The sequence below is a fragment of the Triturus cristatus genome, chromosome 3_2, assembly GCF_964204655.1.
Source record: "Triturus cristatus chromosome 3_2, aTriCri1.1, whole genome shotgun sequence".
NCBI classification, from domain to species: domain Eukaryota; kingdom Metazoa; phylum Chordata; class Amphibia; order Caudata; family Salamandridae; genus Triturus; species Triturus cristatus.
Window position 1 is genome coordinate 527,350,434 of NC_140584.1, and position 25,573 is coordinate 527,376,006.

Sequence of the window (25,573 nt, forward strand, 5' to 3'; positions counted from 1 at the left end):
AGGCACTAACCGCCTGTTCCCTGAGTCTGGCTCTGCTGACCACCGGGTCTGCAAAAGAAGCAGCACACCTGGAGAACGATTTTGTGGCTCCCAGAGGTCATACCCATATCTCCAGTGAATTTTGAGCTGCTAGACACTCCAGGAGCTCCCCAGCACTAATTCCCTTGGTACAGAAGCCCTCCCAGTAGCCAAAGCTTGTTAAGTGCCCAGTCCAGAGACAAATCCTGCCAAGACTGACCTACCAATGAGGGATGTCAGCATCACTGAGGCCAGCAGCAAGAGTGGCTCTGCTGTCCTGTTTGAACCATCACAATGTCAACCCTAAGAAGAGAGAGCCTCAGATGCAAGCGGCCCGCCGGGCAAAACACCTCCGCACCCGAGCCTGACAGCCCAAGTCCGAACCACGTGAGAGTGCCCCCTTGCTCCAGAGAACCTCAAGAGCCAAGCCCCCCTATGGGTTCTGCCGGACTTGTTCCCAAGTCTCCACCTGCATCCTGTTTCTTGTTACAGGTTTCTCCATAGACTTTAACGGGTAGCATTTGAAGCTACCATCGCAACCAGCACCTCTGCACCTGGACACACCAGTGCAGGTAAATCTGAACTGATTGTGGTTCTTTGGACCTTGGTCCCGAAGCACCTTAAGTCCAGTAAAGTAACCCTGAGAATCGTTTGTAAGTGTACTTATGCAGTGAATGTTTCTCCCGTAGGATGACATCACCGCGTTCAAGACTAATGCCTCAAATCTGACAGTGGTGTTTGTTCGATTATTTTACCTGTACAAATCTATACCGTCTAAATACTTACCTGATTCTGATGATCTTGGTGTCTTAAATTATATAAAAATCTGTGTTATTTGTATAAATTGGCCTCAAGTTTCTTCTTAAGTGAGGGCATCATTTATTCACTCTGTGTGTACAATAAATGCTTAACACAGCCCTCTTATTAGCCTAAACTGCTGGTCCATGCTACCACAAGGAAAGAATCTAGGATTATTAATGTATGCCCTGTAAACCAATAAGGGTCATCTGGACTTTCTGCATAGTGTACCTCAATTTGGTGCACTACCTTGAAAGCCAACTTCATATAAGTACCATACAAGTACCAATGGTAAATAATGGACAGTTTGGCCACCGCCATCGAAGTAACTAGTCAGCAGTGACTGTGTGATTCAGTGTCATAGACATCCAACGTGTCATTCAGGAGGGCCAGAGAAGATGAGAGAACCAGAGCCAGAAAGCTGTATCGGCATAGAGTGACCGACTGTGAGAAATTGGGTTCCTCGTAGGGTGAAACACAAAAAGTGAATAAGTTAGCCTGTACTTAACCCTTGTGTAACTTGGCACAAAAGCAGTCAGGTTTAACTTAGAGGCAATGTGTAAAGTATTTATACAGCGCAAAAGCAGTAATAAAGTGAAAACAACACTTGGGAAAAATAGGGTAAAATATAATACATTTTTTGACACTAAATGCAAAAAAACTCGAATCATTAGAAGCAGAGATATGCAACTTTAAATATTTAGGTAAGTATAGTGCCTAAAAGCACAAAGGGCCATGATGGAGCACTGGCAGGATAGAGGGATCAGGCTAGTCCGGTTTAAAAAATGTATCTTCTCAAATTCTGGCACAAAGAGTCCAGTTCGCAATGGAGGAGGCCACAAGGAGTAGAGAGAACATCTTTGATGGTCATCACAGTAGGCGTCGCAAATGGTTGATGCTGTAGAGTGAAGATCCTGTTGAGCGTTAGAGATGATCATAGCTGGAGCTTCATGTTGACCACGGGCTGTTGATGCTGTAGTGCAAAGTGCAGATCTTGCGTTGCTGGTTGTCCTTGGCAATCGCTTTAATGCAAAGTGTCGGATTCTCAGGAGCTTTGCTTGCAGGTTGGCACAGCTGGTAAGATTTATCTGTGAATGGGCCCATTCACGGTCGTTAAGGGCCCTAAATGTCACGGTTTCTCTCTTGTGGTGGGAGAAGTGCACTCTGATGCAAAACAAGGGCCCACAACTCTGGGGAGTCGCCTCTTGGGAATCACGGACTCACTCTTGCAGAGGTCAGCAGGGCTCAGGTAGGTCGAGTGGAGCAAGTCAGCTGGGCAGTGTCAGGGAAGCCTCTGGAGCGTGATATATACCTGTAGCTCCGAACAGGAGGTCAGTCAGCTGACCATTGGAGTCACTTTAGGCAGCCTGAAATGAAGGGAACAGGTCCAGTTTCCATTCTCAGACAGCAGGGCAGGCCTCAAGCAGCAAGGCAGTCTTTTGGCAGCAGGGTAATCTTTCTTCTATAGTATCCAAAGGTCAAGGAGTGTACTGAAGAGTGAGTCTGAGGGTCATAATTGTATGCATGGTGCCAGCTCTGAAGTGGAAGAAACTTCTGCAGTTTCCCCCTCCCACAGAATTCTGGAACTTCCTGCCTCCCTGGTCTGGTCCCAGGAAGTCTGGTGTCACAAAATGCTAGTGTGACATTCTTCGTGTGTGAGCTGAGGCAGTGTCCTTGAAGTGATGGTGGGGCTGTGCACAGCTCTGCCCCCAATCCTGCAAGGATTGCCAATTCTGCTAGCACTCAGTCCCTTTATTGTGTGGCTGTCTGGGAGGAATACTCAAAAGCCAATGTCCAAGTACACCTAGTCATGTGACCCGGAGTAAGACATTAGGTTGTTGGTGGACTGGGGAGTGACCCAGGTCAAACCTATTCTTTGTCATGTAAGGCACAAGCAAACCTCAAATTAACCTGTGCTTAACCACATGGTTGCTTTGCACAGAGCAGTCAGGCTTAACTCATAAGCAATATATAAGGTATATGTGCAACACTTCAAACAGTACACAGTGAAAACACACCACAAAAGGAGCCCACAACAATATTAGAATTATAATATGACATTTAATAAATAAAACAAGAAATAAAACAAGACCAAACCTACAAAAATCCAATTAGTAGAACAGGATATATTGAATTTTGAAGTGTTTAGAGAAAATAGCACCGAAAGGCATAAAGGGACAACTGTGGACATCTAGTTGCACCAGACCAGGACAAAGTCACAAGTTCAGGATGGCCATGATGGAGCATGGGCCGGCAACAGAGCCTCAGACCCACTGAACAGAGTTCCTTAAGTCCTGGTTTGTGGAACATTGCGTGGATTCGCTTTGGAGGGTCCAACAGAAGGCAAGTAATAGATAGACAACAAGGGAACTTTACATCACGTAGAAGGGAAGATATTATAAGTTTGGCTCATTAAGGACATTTGAGTTGAAATATTATGAAAATGAGAGTTCAGTATATTTTTGGTGAGCTACAATGGATTCTCATCTCGAGGTGTGTTCAGTAACCCACACAAACAAGCTTACTCTGTCATCAGTAGATGACCCAAATTATCCTTGGGTGAGTATGAACATGAGGGGACCATTCAGTATGCTCCCAGCTGATGCACAGTATATTTGGTTTGAAATAGTTGTGTTATCCAGTCAAGGATTGTGAATTTCACTTTTGCATTCTTTGAGAAAGGAAGCTATAGGAAAATACTCTCATTTTACTTCACTGTGCGCCATTAATGAAATGTTTTCTTTACCATGATTTCTATACTTCCAGAAGTCCTACTTCACTTGGCTCCTGAAAAAGCTTGTCATGTTAGGTTATGTGTGCTTGTATCACACTTGGGAAGGTATCCTGGTGCTGATGAGAATGGGTGAAGTATAGCCCTGATTGAGATGTTTTTGCAGAGCTAAGAGTTCAGTTTATTTTGGAATTCTAGGACTGAGCTGGTGGCCCTAATGTGAAAGTGGAGTTTGTTCCAGACTTTAGAAGCCAGGTAGAATAAAGTGCAGCCATCGGCTCTGGATCTTCAAATGAAAGGGAAGGCTTTAAGTCGCAGGTTATCTGACTGGAGGTTTATGGGGGGAGTGTGAAAAGAAATGCGACTCTTCATATAAGTGGGCCCTAGGTTGGGAAGTGCTTTGAATCTGTATGTGAGCTGTTTGAACAGAGTGTTCTTGTGCATGGGAAGCCAGTGAATGTCTTTGAGGTGAGTGGATATGTGGATGTGAGAAGATAGGTTGTGTGTGAGTCTAAGTGCTATGTTCTGGAAGATCTGAAGTCATTTGGTGAATTGGGTAGACATTCCTAGGAAGAGTGCATTTTTGTAGCCTAGCTTGCTGGTGATAAGTGCCTGGTTGCTTGTTTTGCAGGTGTTCAGTGGAAGCCAACTGAAGATATTCCTGAGGATCTTCAGGATGTGGAAGAAGAAAGAGGTAATTGAGTTGACATGGTTGTACATCAAGAGTAGGTTGTTGACTAAAGGTGGGCGTAGTGCTCCGCACCGCCCGCGGAGTGTACGTAGTGCTGCCTGCTTCGCGGTTCACGAAGTAGGCGTAGCAGGCAGCGCTACGCACACGCCACGGCGGAGCAGAGCTGCCCGCCACCCACCTCCCGCCCGCCCCCATTTAAAAATAATTTAAAGTATTTTAAAGTAAGTAAAATGCCTTACCTGCGGTGCGGCATCCCGGGGCTCCCTCTTCCTGGTTCACGGCAACTTCTTCTCACAAATGCGCATGCGCGGATGTACCACATTGAGATGGAAATCAGTATGTTTGCCTGGTGGCCCTACATGGTCACATGACTGAACAGGGGGTGTAATTTCACCACTATAGAGCAATCATCAACCCCATGATAAAGGACATTCTGGAGATTCTGTGCAAGGATGTTAATGTAGAGGACGATTTTCCAAGTTCTCAACATGAAGATCTGGTGTGGAAGCAACTCCCTGTCAAAAAGGAAAACCCTCATATTTCTAAAACCATTGCTACACCTGTCCCAGGGAGGATTTATTTTATTAAACAAACCATGTGTAACAATTTTAGTCGATATGAATTTGCATCAGGAATCGGTGGTTGCACAGGAAAACCCAACTACCACCCATGGAAAGCTTCCTTGATGCAAAGTAGCACAAAGCACTACTTGTGTTATGCAAGGATGTTAATGTAGAGGACGATTTTCTAAGTTCTCAACATGAAGATCTGGTGTGGAAGCAACTCCCTGTCAAAAAGGAAAACCCTCATAATTCTAAAACCATTGCTACACCTGTCCAAGGGAGGATTTATTTTTTTAAACAGACCCTGTCGAACAATTTTAGTCGATATGAATTTGCATCAGGAATCGGTGGTTGCACAGGAAAACCCAACTACCACCCATGGAAAGCTTCCTTGATGCAAAGTAGCACAAAGCACTACTTGTGTTATGAAGAGGGCACTTTTCAGGTCCAAAGGTTTTGCACAGGAAAGTAAATACCATATCAAGACTTTGAGCAACTTTGTATGACTTTGCGATGGGACAAACTCTTGATAAATCTGTCCTATATTGTTGATTTGCATTAAATGCTTCTGGCCTTTCAATAGAACTAAAGACGTTTTCAGCTCCTTTGGAATTGCCTTTACCTGCTAGCATTAAAGAGACCTCAAAATGTCTTCTATATTGACATTTTTATCTTGAGAATATTAAGAATATTACAGAGATAACTGGTGGCACCCATGTCAGTCAGAATGATTAAGGGCATTTGAAATGCTCAAAACGGTGTTAACTCAAGCACCAGTTTTAAGACATCCTGGTACTTATAGGAAGTACATATAACAGTTGCTTGTGAAAGAGGTGTGCGGGCACTTAAGTTATAAACCAAAGATAATGAACATATTATCTTTTATTTGTCTGAGTTTTATTTGATAATAGACAGAATTTATTATTTGTTTGGAAGAGAGCTGTTAGCACTAAAGATGGCTTTTACTGGGTGAAAACATCTTTAGTGGCCACTAGAAAACCATTTAAAATTCCACGTGATCATCAGAATGTGTAGTGTTTATGAACTCTTCAATGCAGTAATAGTTGTCAAGTTAGATGCCCATTTTTCTTTGCATAAACAACTACACCATCACCTATATTCCTGGACCTAAGAATTTGTTGACCAATGCTTGGTTCATCGTTAGTCTGAGTCAACATCCACTTATGATTAACCTGTGATACCTTCTCACTGTGAGGAAGGAGTTATGGCTTGAGAACACATGGATTCAAAGGAATTTGAAGATTTTCATGTTACTATTCCTTTGACTTGACTTAGGTGCCAATTACGATCCGGTAAAAAAAATTCCTGTACGACTCGTATCCGGTCTTTTTACCGTACGAATCGTACAAGTGCCGTACAAACTGGCAATCACGATTCGCATGGTAAAAAGCCCATACGAGTCGCATTAGGAATAATTCCCCACACGTCCTCGGGTCGGAAAAAGTGTCCGACACGTCCTCGGACGATTTACCGTACAAACGTGAAAAGCGAAGTCCGACCGGGGAATCACGATCCGTCCCGGGCGTCCGAATGTACAACCGTATGGTTAAAAGACCGTCCGCACCGAACTCCTATAACAACCATGGAGACGTCCAAACAGGTGCCCGGTACGTGCCGTACACCCCCCAGCACCCGCATGTACGCGCCGTACCCCCCCCAGCCCCCGCATGTACGCGCCGTACCCCCCCAGCCCCCGCATGTACACGTCGAACCCCCCGTGTATGTACACCCGAGTACGTGTCGAACCCCCCCGTGTATGTACACCCGAGTACGTGTCGAACTGTACGTGTCGAACCCCCCGTGTATGTACACCTGAGTACGTGTCGAACACCCCGTGTATGTACACCCGAGTACGTGTCGAACCCCCCCGTGTATGTACACCCGAGTACGTGTCGAACTGTACGTGTCGAACCCCCCCGTGTATGTACACCCGAGTACGTGTCGAACCCCCCGTGTATGTACACCCGAGTACGTGTCGAACTGTACGTGTCGAACCCCCCGTGTATGTACACCCGAGTACGTGTCGAACCCCCCGTGTATGTACACCCGAGTACGTGTCGAACTGTACGTGTCGAACCCCCCCGTGTATGTACACCCGAGTACGTTCGAGTCGTACCCCCACCCGTGTATGTACGGTGCGTACCCCCAGCGCGTAGGGGTACGCACCGTACATACACGGGTGGGGGTACGACTCGAACGTACTCGGGTGTACATACACGGGGGGGTTCGACACGTACAGTTCGACACGTACTCGGGTGTACATACACGGGGGGGTTCGACGCGTACATGCGGGGGCTGGGGGTGGGGTACGGCGCGTACATGCGGGGGCCGGGGGGGGGTACGGTGCGTACATGCGGGGGCTGGGGGGGGTACGGCGCGTACATGCGGGGGCTGGGGGGGTACGGCGCGTACATGCGGGGGCTGGGGGTGGGGTACGGCGCGTACATGCGGGGGCTGGGGGGGTACGGCGCGTACATGCGGGGGCTGGGGGGGGGTACGGCGCTTACCGGGCCACCTACTCTGGTCGTTTCGCGCCGTACTTTGCATTTCCGGCACTTTTTGGGTGCCGTAAAAATATTGCCGTCCGGACTGCTGTCGGTTCGAATCGTACTTCCTGGGTCGTGAAACGCTGCCTGGAAGCGTCCCGACGTCACGTCGCAGCATTCCCGGATCACATTCGTATGCATATTTTCGTCGGTCGGTGTTTTTTACGATTCGTACGGAAATGGTGTTTCCGTGCGAATCGTAATTCCATGTTTGTAATGTTTTACAACCGGGTACGAGTCGGACGGAGAATACGCTCCGACCGACGGTTCGTACCCGGTTATTACCGGATCGTAATCGGCACCAAAATGTTTTTTAATTTAGTAAACAAGAATTTTTTTCCTGAATAAAGAACTAAAGCTGATATTATGAACCTGTGTGAGCCTTTTCCTTGTTGGCAGCAGTTTGGGAGAAGCACAAGAGCACTTTAGACCGCACTGAGCCACTTGCGGTACCGGGAAGCATAGCGGGACCACATCCCCCAGCATTTCTCACGCCAGGAGGCCCCAACGCTTACCGCTCTCGCCAGGTGGCGCTTTTAAGCAGCAAAGGGCTCCCGCAGCGCGGGACGCGTGCGGGCGTGCCCAGGTCGCGCCTGGGTGAAGCCCGGGCCAAGGCTGGGCCCGTCTGCACCCGTCCTAGACCGAACAAGGCCGGGTGCAGCCACCCCCCTAAAAATTAAGGTTTTATTGTATTCTACTCACTTAAACATCATGATTATTACTAAGCATTTTGACCCACCTTCTGGAGGACATCGGCCAGTAATGGGCAAAAGGAAGGCATCCGCTACCCCCACTGCCGTATTAGGTGTGGGAGAGCAGAAATCACTGATGACTTACCTCACAGGGGCAATGGGGGCCATTGAGGCACAAATACATTTGGTGGAGGAGACATTGACACAAGGAGGGCGGTTACGCTGGTTAGACCAGATTGCACACTTAATACATCTACTGCCCCCCAATGATGCAGGTGATGGAGCAGCAGCTCTGTCTTTCCAGAATGGATGCATCCAGGAGTCATCCGGCCACATATATGTTAGTGACCAGGACTGTGATTCGCAAACACCACCTAAACGCCCTAGAAACCCTGAGGCCCAGGAGGGCATAAGAACTGCAACGTGTGTACAAAACTTGAAGAAGCGGGCCCAGAGTAAGAAAAGAAAGAACACAGGCAAACAGGGCAAGATGGGTGAAGGTAGGAGGACTGCAGCCCCCGAGGCAGACTCTATGAACACGTTAATTGTTGGTCAGACCACTGAAATTGCTAAAATAATGAGGAAAATAGATGATTTGCATAAACATGTCATTGAGGTTATGACCAAACTAACTGAAAGAGTGGGGGTTATTGTAGGTTGCCTGAGAGATGGTAATAGGGCTATCCATGGTACTACAAACGATCAACCTAACACTTGGTCCAATCCCTTAACAGCATCAATACTGCCTGAGGGTAACCTCCCTATCAATAATGCTCTCCAAGAATCCTCTGCCCAAATTTCTGTGAGTGGCAGAGTACCACCGACCACATCTACTATGCCACAGGTAAAACATGTAGATAATGGGCTTCAAGGAGATAATGGATTGAAAGGGAACAGGGCTGAGGGTGCCATAGCTAATGTCCCAGGTTTACCTAGATTAGCATCTAAAACATGGGAGGCTCTGCGCAATAAATCTCTTTGCTGGCTAGGTGGTAAAACCGGCCTAACGGACGTACTTTTTGCTAAATTTAAAATGGCCAGACGAGTCACGTGGGTGGGGAGAGATCGCAAAATCTTCCAGGGTGATTGTGTTGTGCTAACTTTCAGTGACCCACGTTTAGTACATGCTATTCTTTCTAGGATAGGGAATCCACACATTGTATATAGGGAAATTAATTTCCTACCTTTAGGTTTTTTCTACCAGCCACTAAATACTAGACAGCATAAAACCTATTGTGGGGGCTCTTCTCCAAATGTTATGAACCATTATAACGTCCCGGTTTATAACCGGTTCGATATTCTTCCTACGCTCGAAGATATAGATTGACCGACTGTAGTAGGTGAAACGGGCACCCGGGAGGGTAAAGCGGCAGGGTGTTCCCTGTGTATCCCAACAGTCAATTCTAGGGGACCAGAAACAAACAATAGCACTGACAGCATTGCCTAGAAGATTCCCACACGGACAACAACAGATACAGCGAGACTGGATACCCTAAATAGCAGCATAAGTATGGAACCTGAGGGGGTTATAACTAAAGTCGGACAACATGAATTAACTGCATGCCAAATACTATTCTGGAATGTCGCAGGGCTGTCCTTGAAAATATCTGACCCTCTATGGTTAACTTATATGGATGGGTATTCTATACTGTGCCTACAAGAAACATGGATGCTGGAGGAAAAACACATAGAAGGATATCGAACCTTTCATACACCAGCAGTTAGTACGAGCCATGGACACAACAAGGGCAGCCTATGTATTTATGTTTCAAATATTCTAGGTATAAATAAGTTAAATCTAAAAATCAAAACAGCCTATTATCAAATATGAGTACATTATGTGGAAAAAAGGTATTGTGTTGTAATATTAAATTTCTACAATAATATTCCTAAAGGGCAGAAATCGGTATAATAATGAATTTGCAAAGGGATTTGAACAAACTACAGGATGATTTATCTATTGATATGTGCATAATATGGGGTGGGGATTTTAATCATCTCCTGTGCCAGCATAGTGGAAAGGGTGTTTGTGGATTAGATCAAGGGCAAGATGATGAACAGGCTCATTTCTCTCATACACAGTTGGGGGACCTGTTGAATACAATTGCTTATCAATTTGATCTGGGTTTTGCTAATGATCTGTGTATACCACCGTTACCGCATACACCCACATTTAATGGCAGAGGTTGCAATTCCATCATTGATTTTATCCTAGTCTCAAATAGACATTCTAGTAAGGTCCATGGATTTGAAACTCATCCCATTGCTATGAGTGACCACTATCCCCTAAGCATCAAATTTGATCGGGTGAGCCCTGTTATGGATAAGAAGGTTCTGAGTACACAATACAATTTTAAAATTGAACTTACTAGCCATAACGGGTACTCCCTCAGCGGGTCTAAAGTAGATCCAAATGAATTTATTGAACAACTAGTAAAGAACAGTAAAGAGGATTTCAAAGTATGCCTTAGTACCACTGAGGGGAATGAGGCTGTCCTAAGCGCTTTTAATAAAATTACGGGGGAAATCCAGAATTTATTAACAGTAAAACAAAAACAGAGAAAATCCAATGTGCAGGGCTGGTTTGATCAGGCATGTAGTAGGGCACATACTCACTTAAAAAAGTGCTACGTAAAAAAGATAAGAACCGCAAGGATGTGAGACAGGCCCAAACTATGTATAGGTGTGCGCTAAAAGCTCTAAAGAATCAACTAAAGGTGGAGGCCTGGCAAGCTCTGCATGATGCGTGCCTCCAGAGAGATAATAATAGCTTTTGGAAAGCAGTTAAGGCTCCATTTCTTGCAACAAGTGATATTCCATCCGTAGATATTGCAATAACCGAGGATAAATGGATCCAACATTTCACTAAGCTATATGATGACGATAAACCATCCTTAGTTATACAAGACATGGAAGAGCTAGATCCATCCAGGATAGCACAGCCTACAGTTTTTCCCCTAGATACATGCTTTTCTGTTGAGGAAATAACCCAGGCCATTAATGAGAGAGCAGGTGGTAAAGCCCGAGGGCCGGATAGAGTGCCTATAGACGTGTACAAAAGGAATATCCAGTTATGGGCCCCATTATTAACTAATGTTCTGAATAAATGTTGCCTCCAAGGTTTCATTGCCTTGTGGTTCGATGCAATTGTGATCCCGATTTTTAAAACGGGGGATAGAAACAATCCCATATGCTATCGCCCGATATCCCTACTAGATTCTCTTCTTAAAGTAGTAGGGTGGGTTATTTTAAATAAATTACATATATGGGCTGACGAGGCTAATATCCTCTGAGACCTGCAATTTGTGTTTCGACAAGGTCTTGGTACCATTGAACAGGGCCGGAACTTAAGCCTGATAATAAGCAAATATACGCAGGCAAAGGAGGGGAAACCTTTCCTGTCATTCGTAGACTTAAGTTCTGTGTTTGACTGTGTGAAACATGAAAAGTTATGGAGCATATTGGAAGGGATGGGAGTCGATCATACATTAATTCTCTTTATGAGAGAACTATATAGAGATGCAGGGGCAAGGGTGCGGTTCGGTAAACGAGGTGAATGCTCAGCTAGATTTCAGATAAGAAAAGAAGTAAGGCAAGGATGTGTGCTTGGTTCTTTTCTTTTTAGCTTATATATTAATGATCTTGGCCAGCATTTGATAGACCATCGCCAAGATTATCCGACCATTAATAACATATCGGTTCCAGTTTTATTGTACGCAGATGATGCTGTTTTAATGGCATGAACACAATTAGGAATACAAAGAACAGTGACTAATTTTGCTACGTTTATGTATGACAGAGGCGTAAGTGTGAACACCAGCAACACTTTTATAATGAAATGCGGAAAGAGGACCACCAAATGTCGCGATATTTTTTATTAAAAATTACAGAATTGAATGTACCAATAAGTTCTCTTATCTGGGGATTGATTTTGATCACTCTGGGACATGGTCCACTGCCGTACAGGCAAGGAAATTGGTGTTTTCAAGAGCTATAGGTGCTGTGATTAATTTCTCTAGAAAATTGGGGTGTAGACCAGTACCAGAATTATTAAAAATATATAAGTCGAAGTGTTTATCGATAGCGCTGTATGGGGCGGGCATTTGGGGGATTACGGATGTGCAGCCACTACAACTGTGTGAGAATACTTTCCTACGTTACTTGCTAACTGTTCCAAGTTCAACTGCTAATTTTATCTGTCATACTGAACTTGGTCTGCCTTTTATTGTAGATGTGATAAAAATGTATCCGATCCTGCTTTGGCACAAGGTCTGGGTGTTTGATGAGACCAGTTTCAACCATGAAAGTATTAAGGACTGTTTGAAATTGGACAAGGTCTCTCACAACCTGTGGCTCCGTTATATTAAACTTTTCACAAATGAAATTGGTCACCCTGAATATTATGAAAAGCAGAGAGTATGACCTTAATCCCCAAAAAGGTATTGAAAGCAGATTGTTTGGCTTATTCACAAGATTAGAGATGGTCTAAAGAAAGCGGAAAAAACACTGTAATGGATAACCAGCTGATGCTAACATGCTCAGGCATTCAGCCATATCTGGTTCACGTACAGGGCTGTTTTGATCAAATGCTCTTGACTCACTTTCATTTGGGTATTTTGCACAGGCTGGTCAGCCATCCAACTATTAATGATAGGTCAAGAGATCTGGCCCTATGCCCATGCGATGATACATTGCGCCAGTCAACTCTGCATATGGTCCTATTCTGCAAATTTTATTCCGTCCCAAGAAAAAGGTTTATAATCCCTATTTTAAAAATTGTAGGCGTGAGACAATGTTGTGCCGGATACATTAAATTACACATTTTGGACAATGAAATGATTATGGAACCCATTGCACTATTTTTAAAAAATGTGATCAGGTTTAGGAATTCTATGCGATAGTGATTAATGTTGATGCAGACAAGATAGCGTCTCCCGCAAATTCTATGCAATGCAATTTTTTTAAAGATCGTTGTTGTATCATTTTTTTTTGTATCTGGATTTTGGTTGTTTCTTCTTTTTAATTATTGCTATGTACATATTGGAAGTGTATACTATTAAGCTGTGCTTTTATGATTTATTTATAAATCGAATAAAGCTTAATTTTGATTTGATTTAATTTGATGAAACTGTGTCATGACAGAACCATTTCTAGTCATGGGCAAGAGAAGGCTATTTTGGATTTAGTTTTGAAGTCGTTTTGGAGGCCAACAGTTCATTCTGATTATCAGGAATATATTCTAGAATTTCCTTTTTGTGTCCAACATAAATCATTGCATTGTAAGTCTTTTAGATTTGCAAAGCTATTGGCAGCTGCTCCTGAACCTTATCAAATGATCCCTGCAGATTTTAAAAAGGACCTTCGATCGTCAGATAAATATCAAGTATCAGCTCCTTTACCTAAGTTACCTACAGAAGAATAAATTACTCAATATTTTTTCAAAAGGCATTTTTTTATCTTTAGGGATTATCTCATTCTCTTATTTCTGGCAGAGGCACTCAATATCTTTCATATTTTTTGGAAAGCTCCATGTGTGGCACTGGGGTGGTAACAAGCTTTTTCCTCTGATTAAACTCTCTGTGTAATGGACAGAGTAAACATAAAAAGGGATATTGCTTGGGTGCTAAGGCAATATGACGTTTAAGAAAATTGTTCTCTGATTTGCTGAGAGTGTAACACTTTTGATCATAACATGATGTTTTTACAGTTTTAGTGATTTAATAAGCATAAATAGTGTATACAAACCCCCAATTTTGCCAGACTTTGAAGACTTCCTGAAGACTTAGCTGCTGTTAGGAATGCTGTCCATTTATTGATTTTGGTGCCTACTTGGGAGGAAGAATATTTCTTTTTTTGGCACTACTCTGTAATGCTCTGCTTGCTGAGAACCTTCATGACCATGACTTTATGCTTTTGCATTTAGCAAATCTTTACTGCACCTTTTGAAAGCTTGTTATAAATCTTAGTCGTTTTTTTTGCTGATCTAGAACAGAATTACTGAGTGGGCTCTTACTTAATCGACTGTAGTTCTGATATGTTGGGAGGTGCCTTACCTCGAGGATACATTGTCTTACGAAATTGAGGTTTAACATCTTCTCTGATTCATCTACCTGTGGGTGATCTGTTGAAATAATATTTTGGGGTGTAGACTTTTGGAGTTTCCTCCGCCCGAAGTTGCACAGGGACTCTGATTTTTATTTAGCACACATTGTTATCGTCAGCGTACTAAGTTAAACTATTTCTGTGCTGTTTCAATGTCACTTTTAAAGTTTTTACTCAATACGGTGAAACAAGTCTGTTCAGGATCGTTGGAGATAAAGATTCCAAACCATAAAGAACCATAAAATGAAGATATCTTTATTCTAAAACAAAATATAAATGACAATTTCAAGCATCAGCACAAGACTTTAGTAAGAAATTTATTTTTGACAGCATTTTCAAAAGATCAGCAACAAAGAAATATACAACTAAAACAATATTATCTGTTTACTGGACAAAAGGTAAGTTATAGTTCATTCCAATACTTTTCAGAGTGAGAGAGCAGGTATGTTGGCTGAAATCGCAGGCAAATTGATAGAAAACACAAAACTTATAATTTTGTACCTTGCATTATCAGGAGAATGGGTCATATATAAACTACATCTCAACTTAGCATACAATCGATGCAATTCTATTGAACTAACAATGTAGGAAAAGTATATTTTGATGTGCTATTGCAATAGTTGTGAACTCATAAGAATCTGATTAAGTATAAAATGAATTCTTTGTGCATTTCTTATCATAATTAAAATTTACCCGAAAAAAATCTCTTATTAAGTTGATAGGAAATATGTTCATATCTGTCGGGAACAATGGAAATACATAAAAGCAGTGTTGATGTATTAGGTGTACATGAAATTTCTGACAGCTGCATATTTGGAGGAGTTCTCCAAAAGATAGTTCCAGGTTGGGCTAGCACCCCTTTATCTAATTATTTAGAATCAAGTTTGACAATAAGAAACAAATCAATTTCCGAAGTTCCTGCTACTTCTGATATATTTGTATGCATGTATATAATGATGTGTTTCAGTTACTTCAGATAGAAAACTATCTGTCATTTGTTTGTGGGTGCACTCACACATCACAGATAAAAGGAAGCACATCCTACTGCAACATATAAACATTAAGGATGAGCAGAATCTAAATAATGCAGCAATACAGCAACAGGCTGCCAGCAATGCATGTGATTTGCACTAGAAAACAATAGCAAGGCCTATAGCCATAGTCCAAAAATGATGGCAATGCATAGAACATGAATATATGATTGGGTGTATATTTTCAGTGACTGTACGTGAAGAACTAAGAGACTTGGAATTTGTGTACGATGAAATCAATGGAACCAAATTCAAAACATTAGAAAATATTAAATAATTTTGTCCCGAAAACAGGAACGACTTCAGAGACATAATTACATATGTTGGACTTTGTGTTATAACTTCCGGTCTGCAAATGTATGTGTTATAAGGTAGTCTACTTCACGTCTTATTAGTAAATCTGAAAATGTATAGGAGCAGTTGACCAAATATATGTTAATGAAATGTGTTGCTATTATAAATTATGCATATGCCTGTCAAAACTAGTTTTGGGGCATAATGCATAGGTGATAGATGTCATAGCAGATACCATGCTACATCAAGACATCATAAGTCAGAATACAGCTCTGATGACAGTGACATGAAATAAAACTGCTTGCAAATACTACTTGAAATTAAAGAACTATAGAGACCACCTCAGTCGGAAATGGATCCTAGAACTGTACACAGTTGAAAATTATTGAGACAAATATTTGTCATTTTATACTAATGCACAAATGGCATTTGGTGATGCAGTTTGGAATTGTTTAAACTTTTTTTTTATAAAAGAGAATCTTTTAATATCACCTGAAGAAATACGGATAAAAAAGGTGCGGTATTTCTCTGAATATGATAATAGGCTGATTCTGAGTTGGGGAGGTTGGAATGAGACATCATGAGGTATTGCAGGTAGGGATTTGATTACTGCACCTTTTGCATTTTTACAACCTCTTTTTCCAATACACATTTACCAGCTTTTCCTAGACAAATTGTCACGGGGGCATGGGAGTGCAATAAAGTCACACTACTCGTATTACAAATTAAGGGGAAAACTTCTGTTGGCACCAAATACAGTTTACCAGGATACTAGTGAAAGTTAGCCCCAACAACCTTTTGCCCATAAAGGCATAAAATAAATTGTTGCATTAAAAGCTGATATGAGCACAGCACCAACTGCCATTAGATAGCAGAGTGCCAATCCACTGATAATCTTTGCAAAAGAGACATTAGAACAGGAAGATCACAAACAACCCCTTTGGATTCTGTGGACAGTCAGATGCACTAAAACACACAAAGTAGTGCCACCTAGCTTACAGCATGAGTGATTATCTTTCATTCACTGTGGTATTTCTATATAGGTGTCTATGTCAGGTATATTTAAAGTAATAGATATAGGATCATGTCAGTTGGAGGGATGAGACTAGAGCATCTGCAATGGAAATAGTATATAAATGAATACTTTACTATAATGTATCTGCATAACAATCGTACTGCTGAATATGCATCACACTTTAGGCTCCATGATTCTCATAGCATTGTCTACAATTCCACTTTAACTTGGTATGTTTATCAAACTTTGATCGTGTTAATATCTGTAAGTTATTGGGAAGCACAATCCATTTCTTTGACTAAAACACATGCAAACACTCACTACCTTCACACCCCCATTGAAATATTGACATTAAATGTGGCATGAAGCTGTTCATTTTCTACCTATACTTCTTAACCTTTGCATTCACATTACAGGATTGAAGTGTACAGTGAACATGTTTACACAAAGCTAATTGAATCAATTAGAAATGTACAGAGTCTCAGTATTTATTATTAAATACAGAAGTAATGTCAAATATGAAATTGGTGCATGTTGTTGAAAAAAAAGACACAGTGGTCTACAAACATTGGAGGAAGCATGAACTGAAAGGTCAACACGTCTTATAGGAATACATGACTTTATTCAGCTTTGTGTCGATGCTGTTTTTTGGAAGGAATGCCGGTAATTTAAGAGTGACAGCACAGTAATCTATAATTTACGTCATACACACATACCCTGATGAATTTATAACAGCCCAAATGTGCTTTTTGAAGACAATAATATGTGATCACCTTCCTGCCTGAGATTGAACAGTAATCTCTCAACCGGCAATCAACAGAAGTAGATTTCCTTTATTCCATGCTGTCTTTGTGTATTTTGTACCATATTTCTAAACTCAGTATATAAGATTGAGATGAACTAAAAATGTGTTCCAGTATTTATAATATATACAGTTTGACATGTGACAAAACCTATTGTGTGAACTGTGGTGGCCCTGTGCATCCCCTTTTCAGTAGAAACTCTTGGAGGAAATGTTCCCGTTTGATATAAGTACTGTTGTAGTACTTGGCATTTCATTCAAGTCTGGCACATAACACATCTAACTCTTTTTCTAGATTGGAAATATGTAGATATTTGCATTCAAGTGTCAATCCAAATATTAACCAAGGCTCAGGGCACAGCATCATACTTCAATAAGTCTGTTTACATAGGAACATTTCATTTTGTAAAATTAGTTTAATACTGCCTAATATATGTTTTGGGAGTTATGACATTTTACTTTCAATGCATAATTTCTTATCCATGGTTTGCTGCATGTAGTGCTTGTAAATTGAAGATACTGTAGGTTATATCCCATGTAAATCTGATGAATATTTTGTGATTTTTCTGCATGCATTTCACGATCTTTCTCATAATACTAACGTCCACAAGTGTACATCATTTTAGACCTAACTATGGTTTATTCTGCTACAAGCTAGTACATTTCTAAAAATGTTGATACAGTTCAAGGTTTTTTTGAGGACTGTTACAGCCCCAGACAGTTAATCGCAGCAAGTCATATATTGCATTTGTGAACAAGTGTATAAAATATAGTTCTTGCCCCTGCAAGACTAGCAAGCCAAACACATTGCAAAAGTGCTGGCCCTTGTATACAATCTATAATTTAAAAAAACATCAAATGAGACTTTTCATTAAAGAGTGCATCAGGACACGGTGGTGGAATTATTAGCACGGATGAACATGGCATGCCCTGATTTCTTTCTTGTCCTTGCAGCTTGTAAATTGTGAACTTTTAAACTTTTTCTTCACTGTCATGAAGCGCTCTTGAATTCCACCTCCACACAATTTGGTGCATTCTGTCCATGCAGTCCATGGTTTCATTTTACAACCTTAAAAAAGAAATTGTATTTTATTTCACTTCCTGGATTGAAGTATATGCACAAATATACATTAACAAATCTAGCACACCAAAATACACATCAGTCACATCAGAAAACTTGTTTTTGAATCTTTAGTGACAAGTCAACAAGCATTCTAAAGAGAAATAAATGTAAATAGCCTTTGGAATCTACTCGTGTTACAACCTCCGTAACATAGATTGTGTATGGTATTTAGAAATTGTGGGGACAACAGGCACAATAAATAATAGGTTTCTCTGTGTCAGAAACGTATGTTTTAAAATGAGGTATTCAAACATCAAAACATAGGATATAAAGAATTGCTTAGCATTTACCCATTTAGTTTGCATTGTGTTTAGGTTGCATTTGCCTTATGTTGCTATTTGTTGTATTTGGATTAGACACCCATATGCACTCAGACAATGCACAGGTGCATGCTCCCGCACACACACTCACAAACATACAAACAATCAGACACAGTTACACACATTCACTTGGAGAAGAAGACACAGCCACACGGGAACATGTGCGGGCAGACACATGAAAACAAAAACACACAAAAATGCAATGTCTGTCTCTGAAAGGTGTGTGTTATAAAAAACAGTCTTTGGTATTGTAGCTCACAATGCAATGGGTTAAATATGTTCTATAAGCATGATCTTTTCAAAAATGCAAACTACTGTTATTATGTTTCCCACTGCTGAGCTGAATGAAGATGTTAGTTAATCCTCTAATTATAGAGGCATTTCTGTGCTATTTAGTGTACCACGGCTACCATGGAGACAAGATTAATTACATGTTCCTTATTAGTAATATCCCATTATTCTTTTACTTTTCGTATCTGCAACCAAACTAGCATTGCAGAGCACCTTTTGAAAAGTTGCTGGTGGAAATAAAAGAATAATGGTAAGTTAGAGTAAGTGCACTCAGTTCTCTCATTTATTTGGAAATATCTGTTAAATTCTGATTGTTAATGGTTAGCATCTACGGTGGTAATCTGAAGGTGAGACACCATTACATGTAGTGGATAGGCTATTAGAATAACTTTCACATGCCAGCATCTTGTAGACAACAAACAACATGTACTCTAATTTCTAACAGTTGACAAAGGATACAAAGGTAGATAGGATTTCTTCTCTGTTATCTCTTATGTGATGTAAAGATTTACAACAAGGCTATTGGTTAATTGTGTGTTCTTTCATAGAATTATTTGAATTGTGGGTATGTTATTATGATCTCTGTGGCCCTTTATACAAGCTATATTCTTGAAACTCTGCTACAATAAATATCCTGCTGTACAACATATTCTGGTGGATTATTGGCCACTCAACAACATTGGCGATGAGCGGGAGTCTACCTATTGGACCAGTGATTCCAGTCCGGTCTTTAAGCATACATCCATATTTCAATTTTCATAACAACTCTCCAAGCCACAAAACATGCCAACACGTGTTTCGTCTATAAGGCTCCTTCGACCCTTGGATCACTTTTTTTACTGTCTTTTAAAACAAATGGAATTTATTAAGAGACATGCCTCTGTTTGGTCTGACTTAAGACATCCTTATGCTGTATGTCATTTCGCATGTTCACTAGGGATAGTGATCCAAGGGTTGAAAGAGTTACTGTACAATCAGTGTAAGAACTTTGTGTTACATGTTGTAATGTAGCTGCTCTGCTTTTGTTCTAGCCCTGATGAAGTCTATGGCTTACAGCCTTATAGACGAAACACGTGTTGGCATGTTTTGTGGCTTGGACAGTTGTTATGAAGATTGAAATACGGATGTATGCTTAAGGACCTCTGAATAAAAGCAAGACGAAATCACTAAGGACTGAGATTTGGACTTTATATGTGCTTTACTTCAGTGTTTTTGCTCAGGTTGTCGATTGCTAACTATTATATCACATGTGGACCTAGGTCTACAATTTTTATAACATGAGGTGGTCATTGTATGATAGCCTTGAGCATTCACACTTGTTGGAATATTTGAACCAGAAACAAAGGTACATTACCCTGCGCAGACTACCCCTACTGCCTCTTTGTTTTTAAGCTTGTCATCAGGTTGTGCTGGATGTCATCATCTCACACCCTTTGTCACACTTGATGGTGTGTTTCAGATTTTTCATATGCCATTCAGACTGGCCTCAGCTGCATCAGTATTTAAAAAAAGACATGGCAAGAATGTTGGAGAACATGTCCAATGTGGTAATATATCAAGATGAGATATTGATTTTTGTCAATACGATACAGGAGCATGACAAGTGTGTTGAGGAAGTTTTATCCATTTTGGAGAACGATGGTGTAACCATCAGAGTGGACAAATGTGTCTTTTGTGTAAATAAAATAGAAAACTTAGGGTATGATTTGACTTCAGCAGGTGTTAAACCCAAGCCCAGGACTGTGGATGGTATTGTGAATGCTCCACATCACCTTGATAAGGAACAGCTCACATTCTTCCTAGGCTCTGTGAATTGCATGCCAAATTCATAAAACATTTTGCAGATGTGACTGAGTGTTTCAGAAATCTGCTAAAAAAAATGCATAGTTCATATGGTTGGATGTATGTCAACAAAGCTTTGATTGTGTTAAACAGAGCATTATATCAGCCCCCTCCTTGCAACCTTATGTTGAAGGTCACAACATTATTGTGACTGTGGATGCCAGTGTATATGGTATGGGGGCTGCCTTGTCTCAAGTAGATGATGGCATGGAAGTCACTGTGGGTTGTATCTAGAAGATAGAAGGACATGGAGTCAAGATATTCCGTTATTGAAAAAGAAATGTGGCCTGTACATGGGGAGTACAGAAATGTAATCATCTGCGGCAGAAATGTTGCCTGAGAACGGATCACAGAACGTTGGTTGATATACTTTCTGGATATATGATTTTAAAAAGCCACAGCCAGGTTGGCTAGGTTTTTGATGGAATTGTTAGAAATCAATTTTAAGGCTATTCATATTGTGGGTGGTAAAAATGTCCAAAGTGTTTTTCTGACCTGTTTAATTGTGGAGGGCGATAATAGCAAGTATGATGTTCATGAGAAAATTGGAAAGTTGAAGATCTGACAAAATAAATGTGAAAGAGGAGCACTTTCTGGACTCACTACATCTCAGGCCCCCCTGTAATAACTGAACCCCACCTATCACAGGGCATACACTGAAAAACAAAGCCTTGTTAGCTTTCGACTTGGTTAAACATGACCGTCTCCTAGACTTACTAGAACATAGAATGGGGCTATCTAGGTACATCCTAAATTGGTTCTCTTCATTCCTCCATACCTGAACTCAAAGAATCAAGGTGAATCAGTCTCTGTCCAACTCTGCACCAGTCACACTAGGCATCCCACAGGGATCGATACTATCACCCACCGTCTTTAACCTGTTCATAGAACCTTTAACTGAACTTCTGAAAGTATCCAACATTTACTATCACATGTATGCTGATGGCACTCTCATCCCCTGAAGCTATAAAGTCTCTTAACACAACTCTTCAAAAAACTCAAAAGTCAAAACTGGCTAACATGCAACCATTGAAAACTAAACATTCTGAAGAACGTAATTCCAAACAGTCCACTGATATCACTGACTAGATGAAGCAATTTACAGCTCTTAATTGCCTACCACACTTTAAAGATTCCTCAAGATCACTAGGATATAAATAACCTTTGACAAGAACCTGAACATGTAGGAGCACATCAGTAATGCTACTAAAGGAGCTAACTTTCAAATGAGCATTCGAAGAAAAATAAAACCCTTCCTCCCCCTCAACAACTTAAAATCACTTGTTCAATCACTGGTGATTTCCAGGTTGGACTATAGAAGTACAACACTCTGCGGTCTACTGAGATCGGCGTTGGCTCCCCTAAAGGCTTCTCATAACATACAGTATCATCGAAAGACCTCCCTCAAGTAGGAACCCGCCCTGTACCGGCCCTCCACTATGCTGATGATGCCGTTCTTATGGCATGCACCCCATTAGCCCTCCAGACACTGCTGACAAACTCTGTTGACTACATGCAGGACCTTGGTCTCTTGGTGAATCAATCCAAAACGTATGTTATGAAATGTGGGAGGAACACCGCTAACTGTCGCCCCATGAAAATACACACCACAATTATTGGTTTTACTAATACTTTTCCCTATTTGGGGATTTTATTTGACATAGAGGGTTTTTATGGAACAAGGCTATTTCCAATAGGAAACTACAATTTAGTAAAGCTTGTATGGCCCTAAGAGGGTTTGCCAGATGATTGGGTACTAATCCACCAGAGTTGATGATGTCAATTTACAAAGTTAAATCTATCAATGTTGCACTTTATGGGGCGGGTGTGTGGGGACACAAGAAATGTAGCGACATACAACTGATAGAGAATGAGTTCTTTAAGTATCTCCTTGCTACCTCTAAAAGTGCTCCAATATATGTATACCATGCCCCATTCCTTATGGAACAAACCATGATACAGCCCATTCTTACTCTACTTATGCTTTCTGACCGAAACTTGGCTAAACCTTGCTAATCATTCCCAGATTAACCTGGCTATACCGGATGTATACAAACTTATCCATTCAGACAGGGTAGGAAAACAGGGAGGAGGGATTGCAATCGTGTTTAAAAATTATCTATGTGTCCAATGGACCTCTCTTCACAGTACGGAGGACCTGGAACTGGGCCTTTTTAAAATTGCTGGAACGGGGCCTTAGTTTATCGACCACCAGGACCCAGGACCCACTTCCCACATAAACTATTAGAACTGATCGCAATGCAGGCCCTAGCATCCAGCAATTTTATACTGCTTGGAGATTTTAATTTCCACGGCGATGACAGCTTGAACCCCGAGATGAATCACTTACTAAGTAGTCTGCATCAAATTGGCCTCTCATTATTGACAACAGCCCCTACTCACAAGGCAGGTCATGCCCTAGACCTGATCTTCACAAATATCAAGCACCTTTTTAGCCTCCCCCCCCTACCCTTAACATGGTCGGACCATTTTTTGGTCCCGGTCTCCACGCGTGAACAACAGTCTAGGGTTCAGCCACGACCTAGAATACATTCTAAATTGCGCCAGAGACCTTGGAGTAATCTATCCCCAGAGGCATTTGAGGGCGCGTACCAAGCAACTGCATCAACAGACACCTCTTCAGACACAACTGTCCTGAACCTGTTGAAGGAATTCAACACCAGGCTAACTCGGGCTCTTGACATAGTGATCCCTGAAAAAGCGCCTCCCCTTTTAAACGTCCAACAGCCCCTTGGTATACAGCCGAACTGGGCACAGAAAAAACCAGATGCAGGGTCCTGGAGAGACGCTGGAGATCCAGCAAAGCTCCCAGAGACAGGCTAACCTACAAATCAGCTTTATCAACATACCATAAAAATATAAAAATCGCGAGGAAATTATTCATTTTCAATCAAATTGACACGGCCAAAAATTCTTCAAAGACCTTATTTAATATAGTTAGAGACTTTGTCTCACCCCAAGCCTGCAATCTACCCCAGGTGGAATCGCAGGAACTCTGCGATTCTCTTGCGGCTCACTTCCAGGATAAAATCACCCTGATTTACGGTAATTTCTCTACTCCGCTAGTCCATGCCAAACTCCCCTGTGGAAGTTCGTTAGACCTCAATCAGCAGAACACCACTAATCTTACACAATTTCAACCCCTTTGCATAATGGAAGTATCTAAATTAATAGCTTCGGCTAAATCAGGATCACCAAACGACTTTTGCCCCTCCAGAATTTTGGCCATGTTAGCCTCATATTGTGCCCCAGAAATACAAGAAATCTTCAATTGTTCTATAAGCTCAGGTATCATCCCCCCATCCTCGAAGGAAGCCTTTGTCCGACCCATTTTTAAGAAACCGGCTGCGGACCCCCTCACTCTGAGCAACTACCGACCCATATCTCTGCTACCGTTGTTGGGCAAATCACTCGAATCGGCCATCAACAGTCAGCTGAGTACTTATCTTGAATTGAATAACCATCTGGATCCGTCACAATCAGGATTTCGGCCCGGTTTCAGCACGGAAACCGCGATCCTGGCAGTGACGGACACCCTGAGGCTGGAAATGGATACAGGAGGATCAGCCATATTGGTCCTCCTAGACTTGTCCACAGCGTTCGACACCATCTCTCATGCCAAGCTGTTGGAGAGACTGAGAGCCTGTGGTATACAAGATCTGGCCTTAAAATGGATACGAAATTTCCTGTTGAACAGAAGTCAGACAATCATGCTGGGACCTTACAGATCAGACAAGCAAAGTGTGGACAAAGGGGTTCCTCAGGGCTCGTGTCTCAGCCCTACTTTGTTTAATTTGTATATGGCCCCTTTAGCAAAGATAGCGGAATCATCTGGGTTTGAGATAATCTCGTACGCAGATGATACCCAACTTAGCTTTAAAATCAACTCAGAAGCGCAAGCAGAACATCTTCGTTTCGCAGCCGGAATACATAACATTGCGGACTGGATGACTGAAAACTACCTCCAATTAAATCCTAGCAAAACGGAAATCATGCTAATAGGGAAAGTCTCTCTGTGCTGGTCCCAGGGCTGCTGGGCAGATGAGCTGGGTACCCCCCCCCCCCATCGCTAAACAGGTAGTAAGCAATTTCTAGTTCCTGCTAATACTTCCTTTTCTACCCACCAAGCATCGTAAGACCCTGGTCCAGGCCATGGTGATCTCACGCCTTGACTATGGCAATGCGCTACTGGCAGAAGCAGGTCCAACATTGCTAAGAAAGCTGCAGGTCATACAAAATACAGCGGCACGTATGATCTTAAATCAACCTCCGGGCTCACCGTCAGCCCCCCTACTGTCAGATCTCCACTGGCTCCCAATCCCTAAACGAGCATATTTTAAGACCTGCTGTCTTACATTTAAGGCCGTAAACGGGAAAGGCCCCCAATACCTATCGCGCAGACTCACCGAACAAACCTCAGTTCGTGACCTCAGATCTAACTCACTAGAGCTCCTGAAGATCCCCCGAATCCGTCGCTCCCGCTCGGGGGGGAGGTGCTTCTCGTATCTCGCCCCCGTTACTGGAATTCGTTCCCTATTTCCATACGCACTTGCCCCTCTCTTTTAACTTTCAGGAAAAAATTGAAAACCTTTTTGTTCTGATCCCCCTTTTTCCACTTATCCTGTCCCCCCGTATTCCTCTCTCTCTGCGTTCTCTCTCTCTTTTCTATTCA

General features: G+C 41.9%; 1 protein-coding gene across 2 annotated transcripts in view; it reads right to left on the minus strand.

Annotated features, from left to right (window-relative positions):
• Positions 1-14,466: 14,466 nt before the first annotated feature.
• SPON1 (spondin 1) overlaps positions 14,467-25,573 on the minus strand; it is a 1,174,735-nt gene continuing 1,163,628 nt past the window's right edge. For both annotated transcript variants that reach the window (XM_085648231.1, XM_085648230.1), the window contains exon 16: positions 14,467-18,373. In XM_085648231.1, the coding sequence (XP_085504357.1) occupies positions 18,210-18,373 (164 nt within the window). In that variant the 3' untranslated portion in view covers positions 14,467-18,209. The remainder of the gene's footprint in view (positions 18,374-25,573) is intronic.